The sequence below is a fragment of the Stylophora pistillata genome, chromosome 13, assembly GCF_964205215.1.
Source record: "Stylophora pistillata chromosome 13, jaStyPist1.2, whole genome shotgun sequence".
In the NCBI taxonomy this organism is placed as follows: domain Eukaryota; kingdom Metazoa; phylum Cnidaria; class Anthozoa; order Scleractinia; family Pocilloporidae; genus Stylophora; species Stylophora pistillata.
In genome coordinates this window covers 9,585,056-9,604,858 of record NC_142531.1, presented here as the reverse complement: position 1 = coordinate 9,604,858, position 19,803 = coordinate 9,585,056, and the positions used below count along the sequence as shown (strand labels likewise).

The window sequence follows — 19,803 nt, the reverse complement described above, 5'->3', positions numbered from 1 at the left end:
GTTCTTCACAAATAATGTGGCCATCAGCAATTAGATGGCTTATGACTCCATAGGCTTAACGACGAGACAATTGGAGCAAGAACAGAAGCGATTCAAAGTGTTTTTATTCACTTGTTCCACACATTTCTTTAAAGCACAGGCACCCCAATCTTGTTGGTGTCCAACATAGCGCTAACTCACCGAAAACGCTTCAAAATGGCCTGAGACGCTAGGAATCAACAAAGAAAACAACAAGGCAATAAGGTAAGCCCATTTTATTTCAAAACAAGACATTTTTTCTCTCTTTTAAGGCAAACCGATAACATCCCATACAAACCTTTATAAATATAAAACGTTGCGCAACACGGTAAGAGTCACGTCCGCTTTTCTTGTGGTAAGCTTGGGCTGCCTGTGTTAAAAGCGATACTATAAGTCAGAAACGATCATAACTTGATGAAAATTTGTAAGAAATAGCACGCAAACTGCAGTTACAAACATGACAGTAAAACGCATGTTGGAAAATAACTTAGTAAACTTTACTTGACCGCCTCCCGGTTAGCTAAATGGATAGAGCGCTGGACTGTTGTGTGGGAGGTCGAGGGTTGGAGCCCCGGCAGGACCAACACTCAGGGTCTTAAAATAATTGAGAAGAATATGCTACCTTTCTATAACATCAAGAAATGGTTAGATATTCTAGTCTTCTCTGATAGGGACGAATAAATGGAGGTCCCGTCTCCTGCAGGGTTAGGGGCAGGAGACGTTAATTTCCCACGCACGAGATTACTGTGTGATGGATGTCCTCCCCTGGGGTGGGTATGGGATGGGTGGGTAACAGGATCCCCCCGTTGATGCCAGTGTTTACTACACTGAAGGGGCTATCCTGTATAAATATAGATGTCTGCTCTACTTGATGTTTCGTATGTTTCGACATACATCTTCAGAAGTGAAGTGACAGTTAATAAGACTAGTGGCGACTAAGTTTAAATTTAGGATAAGTAACTAATTAACATAACAATGAACAAAAAAAAATTGCATATCATGACAAAGATGCAAACTAATGTAAATAAAGCTTATCGCTGCTGACATTATCGTTTAGAGTAGGTTTAACTTCTTGAATTAATAGAGTCTCCTTTATCTTGCAATGAGTATCAGAACGACCTTTTGTTAATATCTCAAAGTGGTCGCATTTCATGTTGTGACCGGTTGACGTCACGTGGTCTAAGATAGCAGAAGTCTGTCGTGTTTGTAACTGCAGTTTGTGTGCCATTTCTTATCAAGCTATGATGGCCAAAGAGAAAGAATTTGTTTGATGAAAATTAACTAACCAGGTAAGTAAAGAATGGGTTACCTGTGGTGTCTCCCTCCATAAGCTTTTACAACAAATACAAGAGAAATCATGTAGCGGCAAAGGTTGAATCTACATGAAAAATTTATTCCGGTTTCCCATAATAGAAACATAGTTGACAAAAAAAAAGTTTGTGCCTCCTCCGTTCTCTCTTAAACCATGTGATCCCTGAAATCCTCAACCCACCCTCCCCCACCCTCCCCCCACCCTCCCCCCACCCTCCCCCCAGGTGACAATTAATGACTGGTCCCCAACTAGAAATGATGTTTGCGGAAAACGGCAAAACCTGCTCCGTGCTCAATTTCAGCTGTTTCTACATGAAAATGAAAATATTCACAAAATATGACAATGGTCGAGAACTAGAGGTCATTTGCTATTCTTCGAAGGTTTATTGGAAATGTGTGTCACTGTCATCCCAACTCTTTTTCATTTAATAAACAAATGGCGAAACGAAAACTGTTACATTGATTGAAAGAGTCAGTGTTCAAAGAATATTTCAGTTCTAACCAGACAACAGCCTGGTAAAAAAGATTCCCTTGTTTCTCGGCAGCTCATAATTTACAACAATATTCTAATGTTTTAACAGCTGCACAACTGTCTGATTATTCCCTTTGCTACTTTTCTCACTTCTCCAATCTTCCAGCAGTAGAGAAGCGGGTTTAGAGACGAGTTTACGAAAATCAAAGTGTGTGTAGCCATCTTTGGCACCACACTGTCGAACACTTTCGTCCCAGCTAATATTCCATAAGGAACATAACATACAACTAAAGCTAACTGCACCCACAAAATGTTAGACACAGTTTTTTTGTATCTTGCTATGTTCAGTGGATTCTCTATTTTGCTTAGATGTCCTTGGTGGAAGTTGCTTGTTATTTGGGTTTGGTGCTGTTGTAACTTAAGGTATATCTTGACGAAAGAGGAAATTGAAGTAATCAGAAACACTGCAACGAAAATGGATAGCTGTTGTCCAATGTCTCTTCTCCAAATCGAAAGCGCTACAAAGAGTACACCAACGCTCCAAAAGGAAATGACAACTCGGCATACTCGACTTAAGGTTACAACATGCCTATATTGCAGACCCAGCAACAAGGCAAGAAGTCTGTCCACGCTGATTGCAGTGGACGTCAAAACGGATACTCCGCATAAAGCCTTCGTTAAACCTCCGCCGACTTTCAAAATGTAATACAGACTATTCACTTTCGCATGTCTTAGATGGAGCATAAAGTAGACGCAGAATAGAGGTTGTACGATAAAGCCGACGCAAAGATCAGTCACCGCCAAGCACTGAAAGAGAAGTTTTGTCGGTGGATGAATAGAAGTCACTCGCCGGAGACTGAAGAGGATCAGTACGTTGCCAAGAAATGCGGTGAAGGCGAAGAATATGTTCAGACCCAAGAGAAATTCTACCACACCTTCTGGAGTTTCGCTGGTAGATTGACTTAGCTTAATCACTTGGTCTCTAGTTTCAGAACTGTCTGCCATTATGGTACTAACATGCCTCGGTGCGCCTGATAAAAAATGTCACGTAGCGTCCAAAGAAGGTCGCTTGTTTATCTGACAGAACACACGAACCTGACATTTACATGTTTATTGGAAATTGAAAAGTGAACCATTTGTGACAGATCAACACAGTTTTTATGATTAATTCAAGTCGTGTGCCACAACTGCCTCTTCAATTTGTACATAAGCAATCAAATCAATGTCCAATAAGATAAAATTCGGCCTTAATCAATTTAATTTCGCTGATAGAAGTTGAGTTTTATCGAACAGATACAAGATACCCTTAAGTTTATGAGACGGCGAGATTTAATGGAAATGGTTATTACACAACTAGATCGAGAAATGATATCCTCAAATCCCATCTGAAAAAAAGGAAACAAAAAATCCAAAGAGTACTTTGCATAAATAAATCTGCTTAAAATTCCAAACACTGAAAGTTTTATGTAACAGTTGGATGCAGTATTTCAAGCCGGTTTTAGTGGAAAACTTCGTTTTACATCAACGTTAGTCCCACCTCCTAAAAAAGATTTTCTGCAGTACTGAAATTGACGAGGTCTCAATCCGTAACGATTCGTAGTTTAACGATCAACAGAAATGTCAAACTTAAGGCTTAAATGCATGGAAAATTTTCACCGTCTTAAAGAGAACTCCCCGCTTTTCACTATTTTCACAATTCTATGACGAAATTTCCGCTCAAACTGCATCTTCCATTTTCTTTTGAGTTTTCCCTTTAAAGGCACCTGTCTCTCTTGGACTAATTTATTCAAACGATAACCTTCCCTTTGTAAACAGTCTGTAATATTTTTCCACTCTTTAATGGAACGGCGGTAAAAGACGATTAAGTTATGGTTAAAAGCCAAAACCAAAGGGTTTATCCCCCCAGAAATCAGTGTTTCTCCATCCAAAATCTCTTACTAATACAAATTAATACATTTCTTCTCCAGTTGCGCAAAAACCAGCCAACTCCTCCTGCAGCTGCTGTTTCTGTTTTTTCTTTGTATTTGTTTTTTTTTTTCCCTTCTGTGGCTAGTTTTCGCTTAGGTTATAGTTGATACACAGAGTTATATTTATTCTCGAAAGTAACAGGCATAGATATATACCTTACCCTGGGAAATATTGATAATCAGAATGGAGCAAAGAGGGGGCTAAGTCTCTAAAGAAACTGTGGTGCTGCATAAGAGTGGGGGGTGTATTTAGTTCTTATTAACCGAGCGGGAGGTCTGTATGAGAGAATCTTGACCGAGGTTCCCAGTACAGACCGAACGCAGTGAGGTCTGTACCAGCTACCGAGGTCAAGATTCTCCCAGACAGACCGACCTAGCTCGGTTAATAAGATGTTTATTATATGGCTGTGTCTTATATGCCAATTTTTTATATTCTTTGTACCTTTTTTTTCTAGACCGGTCTAGATGCCGGTCTAGATGGGAAAATCTAGACCGCTTTCAATATTAATTTCAGCCAATCAAATTCGCGAATTCGCTAGTTCCCAGTCCTTGCGAGACACAGCCATATAATAATACAACATAATTGTAGCTACAATACTGCTGCAATATTGATAATCAGAATGAGCAAATAACGGGGTAAGTTACTATAGCAAAAGAAACTGTGGTGCTGCAAGGGAGGGGGGGGGGGAGAATTACAGCTACAATACGACTTATCAGAATTGAGGAAATGGGGGAAAAGTTTCCTAAGAGACTGTGGTGCTTTATCAGTGGGGGCCACCCTAAGGAGCTTCAACAATGGAATGGAGGAAAGCCGTTGATCATTCGCCAATGTTATACCCAACTTTCCCACCGCACGCTGCACTTTAGCTTCCGCCGAAATCTGCTAAGAAGTACTATTTCCGGTTCCTTTTCATCCGTTTCCGACCCTTTGATATCTGCAGTTGTTACGCATTGCTTTTACTATTTCTTTGCCGTATGTTTTAGTTCATAAACCTTCAGGAGTTTTATAGGTGTTGCCATAGCGGTAAAGTAACCAGCCTTTTCAGAGCAATTCGAAATGAAGTCTATGAAGTCTGCGCACAAGCTGCGTTAATTGTGTGGATAACCGTATTTTCGAGCATAAAATCGTCACGCAACACTTCCTCATGGTATACTTAAGCAATGTACCTCATTCTCACCGTATACCGGCGTAATAACCTGTGCGTGACGTTGGGAGCACACGAGAAAAATTTGTGAATCACGAGCCGGTGGCAAATTTTGAAAATATACAGTCCGATTACGCTTTGCGAAACATTTTCCGTGTCTGGCAAACTAGTTTGCAGATTTCCAACCTTATTTCAATTCCACATTCTGCACCACGGAACTGTGCACTTATATTTTCACGCAACCGTTTTCCGACCACTTCTCCTTTCGAGGTCCTCTAACCCACTGATTGATCCGTTTCCCTTTCCGCCCTAGTCTTTCTGGCCTGCATGGCAGGAAATGGAGAGGACAAGGAAAAGGACTTGCTGTTGTTACCTGTTCTTCGTTTTAAGCCCATTGCGTTCATTAAACAGTAATGCAGTACCAGTGAGCTGAGGGGACCCCCCAGTTTTTCAGTTTTTGTACTCCTGCTGGCTTTTCTTCCTTCTGCCAAAATAAGGGGGAAGTGGGGCCTGGGCCCCCCCGGGCCCCTCTCCAAGATCCACCATTGAGTACAACTTCGTATTATAACATAACCAAAGTAAAGCGCACGCTCTGATTGGTCAATTTAGCGTTCCCCATTTTCCCATGGGTGTACGCTGCTGACGTGAGCAAATGTAAAGACTATTTTTCCACGCGCGCTTGTTTTTTCTGGTCACGTAAGATTTGTTAAATAAAAGGGAACTATTTAGCTACACTATATCAGTGTTATGTTATAAAACAAATGGTAAACACCACAGCGTACACTATTGAGTTATGGATGCACTTGGGAGGTTTGCTAATCACTCAAGAAGCTAGAGTCGCTCTCGGCTATCGCCTCGAGCGACTCTTACGCTTCTTTCGTGCTTAGCAACCTCCCGCGTGCATCCATAACTCAATAGTGTACGCTGTGGTGTTTACCATTTGTTAATTAGGTTCCAGCAAGGAACTAGTGTACAATACAGTGGGTAACACTGGGACACATCTCGTTTAGATCTGTCGATCACAGTTGGAAATGTAAAAAAAGGGAAATGCTGGATAATACTCAAGTTATACCCAGACAACAGATCACCACAGATTTTCATTACTATTTGGCTTTACAGCCTAAATTAAAAAAGAAGTTTTACAGGTACCTTTACAAGTGAAGTGTGGATAAATTTCCTTCTCCCCTGGGAACATTATATTGATTTTTAAATATAGAAACTCATGTTAGAAATACTGTTAATAAGGGGTTGGTTTACAGGTACCTTTATGAACTGACTAAGGGGTGGGGGTGGGGGTGGGGTTGGTTTACAGGTACCTTTATGAACTGACTAAGGGGTGGGGGTGGGGTTGGTTTACAGGTACCTTTATGAACTGACTAAGGGGTGGGGGTGGGGTTAGTTTACAGGTACTCTTATGAACTGACTAAGGGGTGGGGGATGGGGGTTGGTTTACAGGTACCTTTATGAACCAAGTGTAGATACATTCTCCCCTCCCTCAGAAACATTGGCATTGATTAAGCCTGATTTGACCTCTCTGAGTGACCGGCATCTCAGTCCTCCCAACATCATCACCCCTGAGTCACACTGTAAAGTCATGAGAATAAAGGATATGATCACTAACTTCTAAGGCTCTTGATTGGTAAACAAATTCTCCTTGTCTGCAGCTTAGAAAATGTATAGAGAAAAGTATGGAGAACATGCATACTGATGTTAGGGTGTGTAGGGTCAACATGGAAACTTATTTCAGCAATGCTGCCTCAATGAGGAGGGGTGATGTGAAGAGTATGGGTGTTTTCCTACCCTTAGTGAAATGAACCTTTCTCCCACACAAGTATAGCTTTGCATCAGGTTTACACAGCAATCCAAATGGAACTATGCCCAGCTATGAATGCAAAGCCTGGCCTCTTCTAAGGTTGACATATCACAGAGAGGAGTAAATCCTTGCAGTTTACACAAATGCATGCCAGTTGCAAAGCAGGTATTGCAAAATTGTTACATTGGAAAAAATAAAGACTTTCGATCCATTAAGCACTGAAAAGTAGCAATCAGATATATTAAGGTTCAGCGCATTAGAGCCTACTTTATTCATAATCAAAATACCAAGCATAGCAAGTTGTATGAGCAATACCATATATCATTAGAAGCTTGATAGTAAAGTGGAGGGGAACAGGAGCAGGGCCCAAAATGTGGGGTAAGAAAACAGGATATCACCTCAAAAACAGAAAAAAAAAAAGAAAAGGCACGATATAACACCAGAGATATGTATACAGGAAGAAATAATTTCAATGCAAAAATTGGCAAAACATTTTATAAAAAAAAGTAGGAGCCTGGAATGGCAAAGGTGAAAAGAAAGAAGTTCACCTCCACAGCAAATATTACTGTATCCAACAAGTAAACTGGTTAACAAATGGAACTAGTACATCTTAAGTCGCCTAACCCAACTACAAGAAATCCAGAATGATGTGTATATATTTAGATTTTAAGCATCTATACTAATAATATTTTGAAGAAGGAAAAATGGCACAGAAAACTGTTGATTGATCTTTTCATTCCAGGCCAAGCAGCTCCACATCAAATATCAAGACAGCATTTGGAGGGATAGTGTAAATGGTTAAGGAAAAGACTCAGAGAGATACTAAGATAATAATTAAATATCTAACTTGTTGCAGATAAAGAGAGGGCCAGAGTTGACCCCAAAAGATGTTAAAACAAACTTTTTTAAAGTTGATGAATGTTGGGTTTGAATTTTATAAATATTACCTTTAACACTTTGCATAACTAATTTCCTTATCTTCATAAAACAGGAAACAAAATGAGAGCAAATTCAATGACACTTGTCTATTTGGAGGTTCCTATAGTTTTTAATACGATTGGCAAGCTCCACACGTTGATTAAAAATGCTGAGCAAAAGCTGTAGAGCCTGCCAAACTCAAGAGGGAGACCCAGTAGGGTGCCTCCTGCTCTTAGTTTGGTGTCCCCACCGTCAAAAATCTCCTGCTACTGCTCTCTTTTAACCTTTTCACCCTTAAGGGTGACTAGCATCTAATTTCTCCTCACAATATCACCCCAGAATTACACATTAAGGTCAGGAGAATAAAGAAAATGATCACCAACTAAAAAAGCTCTGGATTGATAAACAAATTCTCCTTGTCGGAACCTTAGGAAATGTATAGAGAACAGTATAAAGAATATGCATACTGATGTTAGGGTGTAAAGGGATAAGAGGTAGCATCGAAAAAGTAAGAAAGGATATACACCAGACACCCCCCTTGCTCCATATCCATAGTCCGGAGAGCAAGTGAGCTTTGCTCGTTGACCAACTTTCATCTGCAACAAAGGAAACGAACTCGTGTGGGATGTATGTCTTGGTAGGTTCAAACTAACGCATCTAGGAGTTTGTGCAATCCATAGTCAAAACAGCTAGTATTATATAAGCCATACCATTTGTAAGAGTTAAATTGTGACCATTTTTTCTCTGAATATTGACAGAAGTAAAGTAATGTTTTGGTTTCTGTGTGGTATATACTTAAACAATTATTCAGCTCAAGGCAGGTGAAAATGGTGGATATGATCCTAGCCACTTTGTAGCTTGGTAAATATCCACCACTGTTCACCTCCACTTCAGTAAATAATTACTGGATAATATAATTAATTACTAGTGTGTATACTTACAGAACAAGGTAATTTAAGAAAAATAACAAAAGAAATCCCAGATTACTTTTATACCCTCTGTCAAAAGGTGCTCTATCCAAGAGCAATCTAAATGTGAATAAAAAAAATTATAAACTATTCATAATTGTGTAAAAAATCATAATTATTACCTGAGCTACTCCTTCATCCCAACCTAAAAGATGTTAAGAATCATGCATATTAAAAAATAAAATGCAGAAAAGAAAAAAAAAAAAAACTCGTAACTGGTAGATGCTATTGGAAAGTGGTTATGACCTCGGGCAACCATTGTGTCTTAGCGCGCGGCCTCGCTTTCGATAGAATTTTTTAGTTCAAGTGGACAAGGGCTTCATTCAACAAGCTGCAGGGAAAATCTAGCACGCAAACAAAAATGTACAAAAAACAACTAAATGTAAACACACATTATTAATTGTAGACTGGTATGTAACTAGATTACACTCGAAGGCTCATCATTTCTTACTTAATTGACCGAATGATTATTCGATGAATTATTCACCACCCATGAACCCAGTCAAATTATCGTATTCGTGCAAAATCTTGTGGTGAAGGAGGAAAAAAGGCTTAATTTTTCGAAAACGCAAACATAAAACTCTTGCGAGTATCGCCAGTACATTGACCGTAACAAAAGACGGGAGACCAATTACAAGATGTGGCCGGCGGTCACGATCGAAGATCGAGTCAAGCAAATAGTTTTTGGATGAAGAATTACCTCTAATCACTTGGCCTGCTGCAAGCTTAAACTTGAAAGGTCTGCCTTTGTCTCGTGAAGAATCAAACTTTTTGCCGTTTGTTAGCGTTCCTGAAGAGAAAAAACGTGCCAGACTCAAGTTTATTGTCTTGGAATTCTTCGATTCAGAAACATCAATATTCAAACATCGACAAACCTACCGGTGTAATGTACCACCACAGTTTGGCCAGCCTTTGGAATGTCTGAAAGAGGAATAAAATAATTAAGCTCCCTACAAAAGGCAGGTATGCATTCAAGCAGGGCGAGATACCTCCATGTCCTTCTTGAATAGTCTCAACTGTTACTCCCATAACGCTAAATGATGTTCAGCTCCAACTCCTCTTCGATTTGTTACCACGTGACAGCTATTGCACTCAGGAAGGAGTCACCGGCCGATGACAAACGATGGTGATCTAGTTAGCTCACCTACCTCCCCTCCCTAGTTGATTTTTCACTGTGTTGTCTGCGTTCAATCAAGCGTGCTATTTTTAAAAATATATATCTAATTTTATCTTTTCAACTCTTCGTGATTACATTTTTGTCACCACTTTGACTTATTTCAACATATTTACGACAAACTACCTTTTGTTGTTGAAAAAGTTTTACTAACACCTCCCCTAGACAAAAGATTGGTTTCTTCGTTTGTTTTGTTTTAGTCAAGACGTTCCTTCCAGCTCCAACAAACGAAACAGCTTTCAAATCGAATAAGTTTTGTTGTATACTTTTAACAAGGTTGTTTATTAGAAGGCTTATCGTCTCTTAACGTTACAAACACCACATGATTGGTCAGCATTATCGGAAAGAAATCATTTAAAGTCACCGATAAAGCCATTTTAGGCTGCCGTTAAGGTAACATCGACATTTTTTTTTGTCTTCATCGTAAATTCATATAGTTGGCAAGATAACGAAGGTAAGTTTGTTCCTCGGTGACTAGAGGTATTTCTACAAATTTCATTTTCACTGTGTATTAGTTTACTGTTTTCAGAAGTGTACGTCTCGGCCAGATTTGTCTAACAAAGATTGAAGCGAAATGTTCCATAATTCGTCAGTTGCATATCCATTCACTAACCTGACGTATCAGTCTACGAACTTGCTTAGTATTTTAAAAATTCATGCGCGCCTGTGTTTATAATTGACTTTTGCCTTGGTTTTAATTTTATATTAGGAATTCTTATCATTCAATTTGGATCTTGAATTTGTGGATTGAAACAATATAACACGCTTCTTGAATACGTCAAAAGAACCATACAGGCAATATGGCGCGTGATCAAATGTTTTGACATGCATTCAGACCACATGTTATGATCGTTGGTTGTCACGGCCCAAGAAACAGTCGGTTAGAAATTATATTTTCAGATTTACCCGCCTTTTCATCGCCATTTAGGCAGTTAGACAGCCGCACAGATCCTAAAACTAGTTATTTACTTGAGCAGCCATGTTACCTCTTGTTCTTGCACCTTGGCTTATACAGTAATTCTTTGAACCCTTTACACCTCAATAACAGTATGCAAATTCTCCATACTGTTCTTAATACATTTTCAGTGGCACTTACAAGGAGAATTTGGGTAACAATCAAGAGCTCCTTGAGTAGGAATCATTTCCTTTATTCTCATATCCTTCAATGTTTGATTCAGAGGTGATGTGTTTGGAGAAATATGATTCTTATCACTTGTAAGGTAGGGATTCAAGGGTTACTCAACTTCCCAGACCATGCTTTATTGTCAAATTACAGTTCACTATCAATTTGCACAGTATGCTATCACTAGTTTGTTGTTTGACTGATTTTTGTTTTTCAGGAATAATACCAGTTACAAGATCATTGAATGAACTGCTAGATTGCTTGTTTGAGGAGCTGGCCTCACTTAAACCTCATATAAATTATGGGTGGTGCTGTTAGTTCAGGACAAGACAATGATGAGTTGATTGATAACTTAAAAGAAGCAAACTACATCAAATCACCAGAGGTTGAACACGTCCTTCGTGTAATAGACAGAGCGAACTATTTTCCAGAAGGAACAAAACAACATGCGTACAAAGATTTGGCGTGGAAGAGTGGTAATGTGCATTTGTCAGCTCCTTGTATTTACTCTCAAGTTTTAGAATCTCTTGAATTAAAAGAAGGATTATCATTTTTGAACCTTGGAAGTGGAACAGGTTATCTATCAACCATGATTGGATTGATTATTGGTGCAAATGGAGTTAATCATGGAGTTGAATTATATGGTGACGTTGTTGAGTTTGCAGAAACAAAACTCAAAGAATTTTTGCGGACTAATCCAGTATACCAAGGAACCAACTTTTGTGAACCAGTGTTTATTGTTGGCAATTGTTTGTGTTTAAATGCACACTATAGACAGTATGACCGTGTATATTGTGGCGCTGCCTGCCCTTCTGAATATGTGGAGTACATGAAGTCATTAGTGAAAATTGGAGGAATTTTGGTCATGCCCTTTAATGAGAAGGTGAGAAAAACACCATATTGTCATTTAATTTGTACAGGAATATTCCTTTTGACCCTAGAAATTTCAACCCACTCACCCATTTTGGACAGAAACTTCCTGTTTTCATCGATTTTATCCAGCTTCCTGTTTTTATTCAATATTCTTCCTGCTTTTGTACCTAAAGTCCTCTAGAAGGGAGGTAAAGGTTTCTCACATGTGCCTAATTATCTAATTCTTGTACCACAGCCTACAGGTGCTGTTTAATTCTGTAGTTTATTGCCAGGTGCTAAGATGGTCAGAGGCACAGTAAGAATTATTTCTTGTCCTTTCTTCAGCAAATTGAGATTTTTATAGTTAATCATTTACCACAAGTTGTACTTTTTAGTAATGCTGCAATTTTACTTTGGTCATGAATGCAGCTGTTTAGAATGCGTCGAACTGGTGACACTGAATGGGACATTGAAGGACTACTACCAGTGTCTTTTGCCCCACTCATAAACTGCAAGGATGACAAGAAGGACTTTCCTCAGTTTATTGAAATACGTAAGTGTTCCTGAAATCCAAACTTATGATCATCTACAGTGTCACTGTTTGATTTTATAATGGCCATAACCCTATACACCCTAACTCTAGCTTTTATATTCTCCACACTGTCATGTTTACATTTCCTATCATACTGACATTAGGATAGTTGGTTGATAATCAGGAGCTCCTGAAATTGGTGATCATTTCCTCTTTTCTCTCAACTGTTATATTTCATTTAACCCTTTAACTCCATTTGTGACCAACACAGAATTTCTCCTTACATCTTCAATACAATATCAAGCATACAAGTGACGAGAAAAAAGAAAAATATCAATTAGGGGATTATTAGTTGATCCAATACTAAATTCTCTGAATCAACATCATAAGAATTGTATGGCAGACTGTAAGGAGAATTACAAATGAGATCTTGGTAGTGAAAGGGTTAAGGGTGATCCTGTAGGGAGAGATTAGAAGTCAGTCACTCTTAGAAGTTTAAGTGTTAACTTATTCTAATCTGATACCTGGGTTTCCTCCAGTATCCATTATTGTAACAGAGAGCAAACTGTAAGGAGTGAAACTTTGTGCAACACAGGCGCAGTTGAATAGGCGCAGTTAAATATTTTTATAGAAACTGCGCGGTATGAATTTAAATTTAATAATAAAATTTAATAAAGTCTAGACTTGTGTTATGTGAAGTTCAACAACAGACCTTGGGGATGGGGGTGGGATATGCACCCACCCCACCATGGCTCTTTTGTAATTATGACAACAGTGCTAGACAACAGTGATAAAATGGACAAAAACACTGAAAACCAAAGGGCCACTAAGTGGTTCCCTCATCATCATCATAAGGTCTGGATTGGCACTGTAGTTTAAACAAATTACTAACTTTTGGAACTTGATTTTCAGCAACACATCCAAGGTACCTTCAAGACCTCTGCAGACTTGTGATAAGAAGAACTCTTGGTCCAGATGGGGTGAAACAACTCTGCGACTTACCTCTTCCTCCTGCACTTGTTATGTATCTGAACTACTTCCATGAATTGAGGCAAGAATAACCAAAACAAGTTGACTGATGTAAATCCATTCTAAGCTTTAATTGGGGGAGGTGAGAATGGAAGCATCATCTGTGAGGGCTCCACAGGCAAAAGCCTGTCTCCCTTCATCTCTAATCCTGACTGAGGTAACTCTCTGTGGGTATGTGAGAGTTCTCAAGAAAAAGGCTTTTGCATGATGGCCATCTAGCAGACTGGGACAGACTAGTGATAAACGACAAAAAGTTAGTCTGATATATTACTTAGTTGGGTTACAGGGAAAGATGGAAGAGGGTGCTTTTTGGGGCGCTGCAGAAGTGGGGTTATTTAAGGACTCTTCAGACTCTTATTCAGGGCCCAGGAAATAGAAATCAACGAATTTTCAAGGAAACTGATCCAAGGTTTTTGAAGAATCTTCAACTTAAAGAAACTAGAAAAGCATTCCTTTTTCTGAACTTCCCCAGTCTGTCTGCCAAATCTTCAAAAGTCAAATGTGCAAGGTTAATCATAGAGGACTGGATTAAATATGCACAGTAAACATACTAAAACATTTCCTGGGATGGTCCAAAAATGGTTCTAGAAACTCAATAGTTTTGGCAACCTGACAGTGTTCAAGGTTTAAGGAAAAGCATGATCATTTGCAAAGATTTCTCTCCGGTTAGAGTGGTAATTTATTGAAACCTTTCTTACTTGATTCATATTTCTAAATTATTTCATTCAGTGCTGTAATAGTGCAAGTAGTAGGTTAGGCATGAGAAATAATTATAACCATTGCTTGTAGTTTTATATTCACGAACGTGCTTGTCTCTACATTTTTCTGTTGAAACAATTTTGTAAATACATGCTGATAGTGTATTTATTTGAGTCAATGTCCGCTATTTTCTTTCTTCTCTGTATTACTTTACCCATGCAGTAGTGTAAATCTTTTTCTTTAGTTTCAAAATGTTGATATTGAGAAGTAAGGCCTCTATCACCAAATTGAATGGTGGTTGTGTTTTGGTGCTGTGTTCCATGTGATTAATTTTGAATTGAAAAGCATATGTAAGTGTTACTGTTAGTCCTCATTATTTTGATATGCAGTGCTCTGCTATCCCTGCAACAAATTTTCTAGAAAGCACAGGGGTGCATCTCAAGGTTAATTAGGTGTGTGAAAAAAAGGTATTGCATGTGTAATGTAAAACCAGACTGAAGGAGTTTAAGACCTTAGGGCATAAGATCTAAAAGAAAATGGACTTGATGTGCACCCAACTTCCAACTTTAATTTCCAACTCAAATTTGCTATTGAGTATTGCATTTATCAAGTGTGCATTTCTTCTGGTTTGGTTTCAGCTATTTAATCTCAATTGGGTGATGGTAATGTATTAAAATGTGAAAGCAACAATGACACGTCCATTTGATGTTGGTGTTCAGTAGCATTGGGTAACAATGTTTAGGTGCAAACAAGATTCCATGCTAACACAGTGCTCCTTTGTTTTTGAAACTTAAAGTCCAAATTTTCACTGAATCATCAGGGATAAGTGGAATATTTTCCTTTCCTTTTCACCCATGTATTGCACTTTAAAATGTGATTTTACCTTTTATGCACACTGTTTTACCTCAATGTACTGCAAGATTAATCCACAAGGGCTTGCTTGACTTTTCGATTAATTCTTAGGCTCTAATAATGTAGCCACCTAATATTGATTGTTTTCAAATAAGTAGTTTAAATTTACGTGACCCAGTGGTCTGAATTCGTCTCACTCTGCTTTGAGTGGAGACTTCAACAATCCAAGACTTGTCGCTGCAGTAACACGACTGACACCGCCCATTTCAACTTCAGGACAATGGAGATATGCTCGGAACAAAATTGTGATAATGTTATCTTCAGCTGCCCAGTTACTTTATTATATTGAGCCTCCGGGTTGATTGTGCTTTTACTTCAGCGGGCGGGATTAAAAAACCATTTTGATGTCAATTGTATATTTCAGAGAGGATAACAAAAGTTCGTTTTATTTTGTGTCTTAATTGTTGTTACGGAAAAGATGTTTTGACTACGATCGTTTCACTTTCGGAATCTTGTGTTTCACCGCAACCTCCCATTTCTAGCCAAATTTCTCGCTTGCCTGCCACGTCGACCCTTCCTAAAGATACCAGGGTTCGTGAAACAGCTTATAAATTAGGAATATCACACCGTGCAAACCCAATGCAGATTTTCAAGACAACTTTAATGCTAGTAACACAGACTCGCACTTCAGCTTGTTTAAGCTGCTAAGCTTGTGACAGAAACGGGAAGAAGGAACATTGCACGTGGTTTAATTTCATTAACTACATTGCCTTACGAGTTTCCCTAAACAAACCCTACATGAATTAATTATAATTTCGCCACGGAACACAGTTATCATGGTTGAAGGCCAGACAACTATTCGTGGCTCAGTTCACGGTCGAAGGTTCAAAATACTGGGAGTAATTAGAGCTGCATGAAACAGTTTATACCTTAACAGTAAACTGCGAAAGGAACTCGTAGGCCATTTCTCAAAGATTTACCGACATTGAGCGCACTACTCACAACATAATAATATTTTTGTCGTATTTAATAATAGCATGAATAAAAGTTTTGTCTTTGATAGGTACGCTTACACTACAACTTTCAAACTACTGCTGATCGAGTGTACAATAGATCGACGATTACAGAAATATTGAACGCAAAGTTCCTTCAGTTCCAAGTCATTCATTACGTACAGCCAGCGTTAGTTTAAAGCTAAAAAATTGTTTTATACCACACTTAGTAAAGGAAAACACAAAAGAAAAAATAAAATAGGAATAAGCAAACTTGAAACAAGGAGGAACCAAATCTTTTGTCCAATGGTCTTCAACCGATACGTCTGGGACGAAACCTCACTTAGGACCTGGCCATGGAGCTTCCAAACGGCGCCTTGACTCCCACTTCCTGAGCATTCTGAACGAGAGTGCACAGCGCACAGCAGCAGCTTAAAAGAAGATCGCTCATAAAAGTACCGTCGATTCCTTTCTGCTCACGGATTTTGCCACGGATTTGGGTGGCGAACCACAAGTTTGCAAGAGGAACGAAGGTCACCAACCCGCACATCAGGCAATCATCTCCCACTGCCTCGGCCGTCTTGCCGAAGGTGTAACAGGGAGCACAATAAGTCGTGAGGCACAGTGGAATATCGTTGAGGCAGCTACAGAGACCATTACTCCATTCTTTGGACATCTTGAGAGTGAAGTGCTCAGAAGAAACCTCGATCAATAAACAGCGCCTTCCAATACACTAATCTTGTTCGCTTGGGCAAGATGAATAGCTTTGTTATTTAAAACACACCCCTTTTGTAAGCAACAGAGCGTATAATTTGTCGACACGTGATTGGACAGTCGAAATCACGCTCGAAACCCCATGTCGTCACTTCAATTGACTGAACAAAGGAGCAAAGTTCTTTTCTTGTTCTGGAAACACAACTTTCCACTTAGTGATGCAAATTTCGATCTTAGTCCAGAGAGATGGAAACCATGATACATTGATATTAGACTTTCATTTGAATGTGTTTTTTTTTAAAATAATATTATTTTTTTTTGTAAGGGAAAACACATCCTTGTGCGAATATCTCGCTATGCTGATAGAAATTCTAAACCTTAGAGGTTTCTTGGCTTCGCTCAGATGTTAAATATTATATAAAAGCAATTGCGTTGTTCAAAGAAGACTATTAGAGTATTGCTAATTTTTTGTTTTTGTTTCGTACATGTTTGTGATTCTGAAATTATGCAAATCCTTGAAGAGTCCAAGCACCAGCTGAAGCAGACTAATAGTTACGTTCTTCGGCAGGGGGGGGGGGGGGGGTAGGGATTGGAGGGGGGTTACTATATAAAAGGAAGTACCTCTCTGAGGGTAATGATAGATATGGAAGTGACGGAAATTCAAAAGGTCTGATTCAGGAAAAGGCGAGGAAAATGAGATTCGATGGTCTACTCTGATTGCAAGTTTTAAACAAGTAAATGGAGTTGAAACTGTGACGTTTTTACAAGATTCCAAGGGCAACGTTTAACTGTTGGAAAAACTCCCCTCCTGAAACAAAGCAAGCATCTGCCTTGAAAGCTAAGAGAAAGAAACAGCTTGTCATCTAAAGCTCATGTGAAGAAGAAACTCGACAAAATTTATTTTCTTTTGTTCGTTTACCATAACTGCAAACTTTGACTCAGAAGGGAAAAAGATTGCTTAAAGAACCAAAGGTCATTCCTTGGACATGTTGACTTTACACTTCGGTCCCGGTTTTTTCATTCAAACGTTCTCTTTTGAGTTAAGCCGGAGAGTCTATGAGCGATAAATTCAGAGCAGAAAATTTTGAAATTAACGTGTTCCCATGCTCCAAGATTTATGACATTAATATTTGATCAGGAGTTGCGAGCTGCAAGTTTTCAGGGAAAATGATTGGTTCTCGACAAAGAGAAATGACGTCAGCCGGTTCACGTGTGAACTTGAATCAATAGAAGATGGATAATTAAAATCTCTACCGTGTCACCCGTAACAATGGGGAAAAATTACCGAAGCAAATTAATGCATAAAAAAGAGTCTATAAAATAGATCATGAAAGGTATTTAAAACAACTCGGGTTGTGTATTGATTTCTCGACAATTTCACCTTTATCAAAGCATTTCCCAAAATTCGACCCGAAGCGGCACTTTTAAAAGGGGATAATATTCGACTTCTTTTAAAAACGGGTCTCTCATCTTCCCGCCCCGCAAAACACTGTGCACAACGAACCACACTGTACACTTCGCTGCGACAAAGAGCTACCGCTCGAAAGGTCAGCTACAGAAACTCGTCTGTGCAAACTATCTTGTTAAGCTCCCACCGACGCAGCAACAGAGTTTTTTTAGAAACTTACCCCCTTTATTCAACGTACATGTTAAAATACAAGATAATCGTATTAAAAAGATGCAGATTCATAGCTCCGGGCTTTGCTAATTTTGATGTCAACGTGACAAAACAGAGTAATCACGAGGGGGGTATCGTGGGTATCGGGGAGGGTGGAAGGGTGGAACACGACTTCCGGAAGAAGACTAGCTCCCCGCCTTTATACGTTCTAACTCTAGATCAGTTTTTTTTTCGTCAGTTAATAACTTAAGATCTTTTCCCGTACGATCTACCATACCATAGAAACACAGTAGGCTGCAGTCCTCTAAAGAAAATACAATTTTAGCTCTATAAAACTGATTCCAGTGACCCCCGGTTCATACGCTGAAGTTACCTGGCCAGGAATAGAAAAAGAGACAAAAAAAAAAAACCGTTGCATGTTTGCTATGACAAGTCTGATGCATGAACTGATGGATAAGTTTAGAGCACAAAGACACATGAGAAGGAACTCAGTGATTCTTCCGACGACGAAATTTGGTGGTGTAAGCAATAAATCCATAGTTGAACAACATACTTCGTGTCATTTCAACAGCTCTCTTACTTCTCTCCCCAAAATTTTGTCTCCATTACCCCTCGATGACCTTCATCTCGATTACACGCGAAGAACAGTTTCTACCCACGGCAAGCAATAACGAATAAAAGGTGATAGTTTCTAATTATAAAGAAACTGTTTGGGGCTGCGTCGGTGGGGGAACGAAATAATTTGAATATATCAACTAAGTTGAAATGGTAAATTGGCCACCGTTACGATTATAAAAGCTGACGTTTCGAGCGTTAGCCCTTCGTCGGAGCGTTAGCCCTTCGTCATTCGCTCCGACGAAGGGCTAACGCTCGAAACGTCAGCTTTTATAATCGTAACGGTGGCCAATTTACCATTTCAACTTTGTTGATATATTCAAATTAATAACGAATAAAATGCGAACATTTAGAACTGGATGCGAAAATCTTCGATTTCCTAAATGATCGTCATGTTGTGACGTCACGTGGTTATCGAATCTGATGACGATCCCCGAATGTCGAAGCGCGGCTTGCTATCAGCGTAAATTCAACTTTCTTAAAGGAAAGCATTTAATTTTGCTGGCATTATTGACATAGGCTAGGATAAGTAAAACCTGATAATCGTAAATGCGGTGGAGCAGGGGAGCAGGGAAAGGGAGGGGCAGGGGGTTTTAGCCCCTTTACAAGGACATTTGAGGGGTACGGCCGTTTCAGTGCAGAAAATATCATAAGTGCAACATAAAATTAGACTGGATTTCTGCCCTTTCCTCGAAGAGATCTTTGATCTTTCTGAGAAGGTCTCTTCGGGGAGGAGCGCGAGCTCATTTCCTGAACAGCGGCTGGTAATCGAGCTGACATAAAAATATTTAGTCACGTGATTTGTCTCGCAAACTTATCACTGAGGGTTTCAGCGGAGAAGCGATACGACATTACGTTGTGGACGGACACACTAGAAACTGGAAGGATTGGAGAGAGTTTCGCCGCTCATTCGAACGAATCGCATAACTTTTAACGTTTGTGAAATTGAGTCGAAAAAATGCGCTCCCTTAATATTTCCAAATGCCCCGTC

General features: G+C 39.2%; 4 protein-coding genes across 8 annotated transcripts; 1 reads left to right on the top strand and 3 right to left on the bottom strand.

Moving 5' to 3' along the window:
• Positions 1 to 1,690: 1,690 nt before the first annotated feature.
• LOC148717534 (melanocyte-stimulating hormone receptor-like) lies at positions 1,691 to 5,469 on the bottom strand. The gene has a single exon (XM_088743799.1). It carries the CDS (start codon positions 2,804 to 2,806, stop codon positions 1,904 to 1,906), a length of 903 nt encoding a protein of 300 aa, XP_088599925.1. The 5' UTR covers positions 2,807 to 5,469; the 3' UTR covers positions 1,691 to 1,903.
• A 1,494-nt stretch (positions 5,470 to 6,963) lies between these two features.
• On the bottom strand, positions 6,964 to 9,741 carry LOC111330148 (peptidyl-prolyl cis-trans isomerase FKBP1A). The gene is made up of 6 exons (XM_022934959.2): positions 9,602 to 9,741; positions 9,492 to 9,533; positions 9,313 to 9,402; positions 8,735 to 8,757; positions 8,167 to 8,240; positions 6,964 to 7,514 (listed from the first exon to the last, which is right to left on the bottom strand). The coding sequence occupies exons 1-6, from the start codon at positions 9,639 to 9,641 to the stop codon at positions 7,460 to 7,462; spliced, it is 324 nt and encodes a 107-aa protein (XP_022790694.2). The 5' UTR covers positions 9,642 to 9,741; the 3' UTR covers positions 6,964 to 7,459.
• A 123-nt stretch (positions 9,742 to 9,864) lies between these two features.
• Positions 9,865 to 14,711, top strand: LOC111330147 (protein-L-isoaspartate O-methyltransferase domain-containing protein 2). Of its 5 annotated transcripts, none has more exons than XM_022934957.2 (4): positions 9,865 to 10,179; positions 11,127 to 11,792; positions 12,191 to 12,314; positions 13,206 to 14,711. In XM_022934957.2, exons 2-4 carry the CDS (start codon positions 11,211 to 11,213, stop codon positions 13,352 to 13,354), a joined length of 855 nt encoding a protein of 284 aa, XP_022790692.1. In that variant the 5' UTR covers positions 9,865 to 10,179; positions 11,127 to 11,210; the 3' UTR covers positions 13,355 to 14,711. The 5 variants fall into 5 exon arrangements, with proteins under 5 accessions (XP_022790692.1, XP_022790691.1, XP_022790689.1 ...); XM_022934956.2 differs by having other exon boundaries at positions 10,496 to 11,792; XM_022934954.2 differs by having other exon boundaries at positions 9,865 to 10,240.
• An 802-nt stretch (positions 14,712 to 15,513) lies between these two features.
• On the bottom strand, positions 15,514 to 16,640 carry LOC148717533 (uncharacterized). The gene has a single exon (XM_088743806.1). The coding sequence runs from the start codon at positions 16,539 to 16,541 to the stop codon at positions 16,209 to 16,211; it is 333 nt and encodes a 110-aa protein (XP_088599932.1). The 5' UTR covers positions 16,542 to 16,640; the 3' UTR covers positions 15,514 to 16,208.
• Between the last annotated feature and the right edge of the window lie 3,163 nt (positions 16,641 to 19,803).